This window comes from Eurytemora carolleeae, unplaced genomic scaffold (genome assembly GCF_000591075.1).
Source record: "Eurytemora carolleeae unplaced genomic scaffold, Eaff_2.0 scaffold56, whole genome shotgun sequence".
Taxonomy (NCBI): domain Eukaryota; kingdom Metazoa; phylum Arthropoda; class Copepoda; order Calanoida; family Temoridae; genus Eurytemora; species Eurytemora carolleeae.
In genome coordinates this window covers 362,123-365,985 of record NW_019396129.1, presented here as the reverse complement: position 1 = coordinate 365,985, position 3,863 = coordinate 362,123, and the positions used below count along the sequence as shown (strand labels likewise).

Genomic DNA, 3,863 nt, shown 5'->3' with positions numbered 1-3,863 from the left:
AAAACATGTCGAAGCATAATATTTTGAAGGCGTTTTCTTTTTTCTGAATCATTACAAAAGAAAGACGTAATTTAACAACTTTCTAAGGGATAAAAAAGTGTAAAGTCAGCTTGTCAGAATGATGCAGGGGGGGGGGGGGGTTCCAACTGTATCACAGATAACTTTGTTATCAGTTCTACAATGTTCAACTCGAAATTGCGCAACAAGAAATTTTCCACAATTTGAGGAATAAGTGCCATGTTATTATAATAATCGATTAAACTGCAGCTGATTTTACAATAATAAATAAATCCTACATTTAGTAGAATTGTTAATATCGTAATAAAATTATTTAGTCGTCTCAATCTTAATTCTAACTTTATAAAATTAGTCGATAGTAAATCACCGACTAATTGTCTGTTAGATGTATAACTTGTATTATATATGATTTTCACATTCTTCCCTGCGCTGTGTTGACGGTGTTAAGACTGCTATGCTAAGTTGCTAACTAACTACTGCGTATCCAGTCCACTATCCTGCTCTAACCACAGTACGGAGTAAACTAAACTTACTAAACTAATATTAGTCTCAGTTATAACCCTAGAGGGTTTCTGATAAACTGGTCTGACGTAAATCCAGGTTTCTGACTCATCCATAAGCGGGCCTTGTTACTGGGCTAGAGAAGACGATATTTTATCCTGTATTTCACTGGTTCAACAAATTTACAAATAGAAAAAAAAGCAAACTTAACATTGTTTGATGAGAAAAAATATGTTTACATCAAATAATCAGAATAGAATTACTAACTCCAAGCCAAGATCAAGGGAGGAGCGTTATTGGTAGACGGTACATTATTACCAATAATTGTCTGATAACAAGAAGGCAAAAAATGCAATGTTGTACGAAGGGTCTCAAGAAAAAATATAAAAAATGAGAATAATTCTGTTAAAAAATAATTACAATATTACACCAGTACCAAAAAGTTCAATTCAAAAGAAAGCTCTAGTCAGCATTTCAACGAACAAACGAGGATTAAAAAAAAAAAATAAAAAAAATAATTGGAAAACATCAACAGTCAAATTCCGCTAAAATTAAATCCTTTCAGTGGCCTAAAGATTGTGCAGACTAAGACGTTAATATGGTTAAATTAATTGTTACGCATTCGCATCTCCATGATGCGTTTCAGGATTTCGCCACGTGATCTAGAAGCAAAAATGTTTAAACCAAATATGAAAAAATAACGTTATGATTCTTCAGAAACTTGGAAAAATGATATAACATACATCCAGATTTCTTTAAAGAGTTGCATTAGTTTTTAAGACTGGTTCAACTTTGAAGTGCCGCAACACCTTGGCATTTGATTTTACCTAACTAACTGATTTATACTTCTGTGTAAACCTGGACATCATTTTGAAGCTGTGACGCACTTGCTTTTAACGTTAGGTTTTAAGAAATAATAATTGGCAAAATTCTCACCGAGTTTTTCGCGAGAGTTTGCAACTTATACTGGATCACTGTAGATCAAAGAGAAGTGTTGTCGCCCGTTTCGTAAAAGCAAAATGATGTCATGGGTCATAGTTTGAGTAAACATTTTCCTAACAGTATTTGACTTTGAAGACTCCTGGCTTGCAGAAACATAACTCCCGGAGTCGGACCAACATCCGACCAATCTAACCCTGTCTTCGACACTGGAACCAGAACAGTTGATCTCCGAGCTAGTGTTGCAGTGATCTCTAGAGTTCTCGAGCCCAGCCTGGATATCTGGAACCAGGGAGTCCTTAGTTCCTACAATAGAAGAAGCCCTGGAGTGTTCATTTTTCATTTAAAGGGAAATATTTTCCATGTTTGAAGGGTTCAAAATATTCAAAAGTAATTCTACCTACACTTGTAAAAATTCGAGTTTCAATTTTTTCCTTAAAATCAAAACTTTTTAACAAAATCTAAATCCTACTCTGATATTAAAATCATACTTTTGATTAAAAAAAGCCAGTGTCATGAGAGCTCGGTAATTGGGTGCATATACCATAGCATAGGAATGAAAAAAAATAGTTTTATTTGTTCTGAAAAATAACCCCCCAACATTTGTGGAATCATTCAAAATTTTTCAAAATACAAATTTCCTCTGGATCTGGATCTTACCGGTTAATACAGTGTGAGAATAATCGATAGTTTAAAGTACAGCGTATATTGTGTGTATTCACATTTTATAACTAGGTGAAGGATTTCTGATTTCCTCTGGATCTGGATCTTACCGGTTAATACAAGTGTGAGAATAACCGATAGTTTAAAGTACAGCGTATATTGTGTGTATTCACATTTTATAACTAGGTGAAGGATTTCTGAAATAAATTTTACCTGCTGAGTTTATCTTATTCTCTAGTTTGAGCCTGAGCAGACTTTTCTCCTGTCTTTGATGAGTTAAACCAGAAGCCTGGGCCAAGCTTCTCTTCTTCTTTATCTCCTGGATCCGCTCTCTGATCTGCAGTTGTAGCATGCTCCTAAATAAGTATCCTTTCTGTTTAAACCTATTTAAACTTGTACCTGGATTTGCTTACCTTTCTAAACCTTTTCCTGGATCTAGTTAACTAGTAAACCTCTTAAGACTTTACCTAGAGGTAATTATCTATCTAAACCTATACCTGGAGCTAGTAAGCTATATATAAATAAATATTTATATATATAAAACTCTGGAGCTAATTAACTATCTAAACATATTCCTGGATTTTATTTACTAGTAAACCTCCCATGGAGCTTATTATTAAACTATCTAAACCCTTTACAATTACCTGGAGCTAATTAAATATCAAAACCTATTTCTTGATCTTATTAACCAGTAAACCTCTCATGGAGCCTATTACTGAACTATCTATAAACCTTTACGTTTACCTGGAGCTAGAGCAGATTAACTATCAAAACCTATTTGTAGATCTTATTAACCAGTAAAACCTCTCATGGAGCCTATTACTGAACTATCTATAAACCTTTACGTTTACCTGGAGCTGGAGCTGATTAACTATCAAAACCTATTTGTAGATCTTATTAACCAGTAAAACCTCTAATGGAGCCTATTACTAAACTATCTATAAACCTTTACGTTTACCTGGAGCTGATTACAGGGTGGCCAAAACTTTTTTGAACAAATCCGTACAAAAATCCGTACATTTTCAGAAGAAATCCGTACGATCCGTACAATTTTCGAAAAAAAATCCGTACAATCCGTACAGTTTTTAAAAAAAAATCCGTACAATCCGTACATTTTGTTTAAACCAATCCGTACATTTTTTTAAGAAATTCGTACATTTTTTTTAAAAAATCTGTACAATCAGTACAATTTTCGAAAAAAATCTAATTTTTGAAAAAAATCTAATTTTTGAAAAAAAAACATTAAAATTCAATTTTTCATTCATTGTCCTTTGTGTTCTGAGCTGGGAACTTTTGAATGGTGGATATCGGGATTAATGCTTTATCCACTCTTTTTCTTAATCTCCAGATTAAATTATGCTTGCTCTCCTCTTATTATTAATCTCTAGATTGATTAACAGAACGGTATTAAGGATATCCCATTCTAAAGTTTTCAGCTCAGTTCATGTAAGAGGGTTTAAACTTCTTCAGCAAGAATCAATCTGTAAAAAATTGGCTTCATACATATATAAAAACTAAACACTGGGTACATAATACTAGGTGCATGATACTGGATACTGGATACATGAGACAGGGTACATGATACAGGATACTGGATACAGATACAGGATACTGGGTACATGATACATGATACTGGATACAGGATACAGGATACTGGATACTGGATACTGGATACTGGATACAGGATACTGGGTACATGATACTGGGTACATGATACTGGGTACATGAAACTGGGTACATGA

At 33.7% G+C, this 3,863-nt stretch overlaps 1 protein-coding gene across 2 annotated transcripts in view; it reads right to left on the bottom strand.

The window, feature by feature from the left end:
• Positions 1-663: 663 nt before the first annotated feature.
• The window catches only part of LOC111695819 (protein maelstrom 1), a 20,393-nt gene continuing 17,193 nt past the window's right edge, over positions 664-3,863 (bottom strand). For both annotated transcript variants that reach the window (XM_023465264.1, XM_023465265.1), the window contains exons 16-18: positions 2,335-2,477; positions 1,575-1,764; positions 664-1,181 (exon numbers count right to left, since the gene is read on the bottom strand). In XM_023465264.1, the coding sequence (XP_023321032.1) occupies positions 1,127-1,181; positions 1,575-1,764; positions 2,335-2,477 (388 nt within the window). In that variant the 3' untranslated portion in view covers positions 664-1,126. The remainder of the gene's footprint in view (positions 1,182-1,574; positions 1,765-2,334; positions 2,478-3,863) is intronic.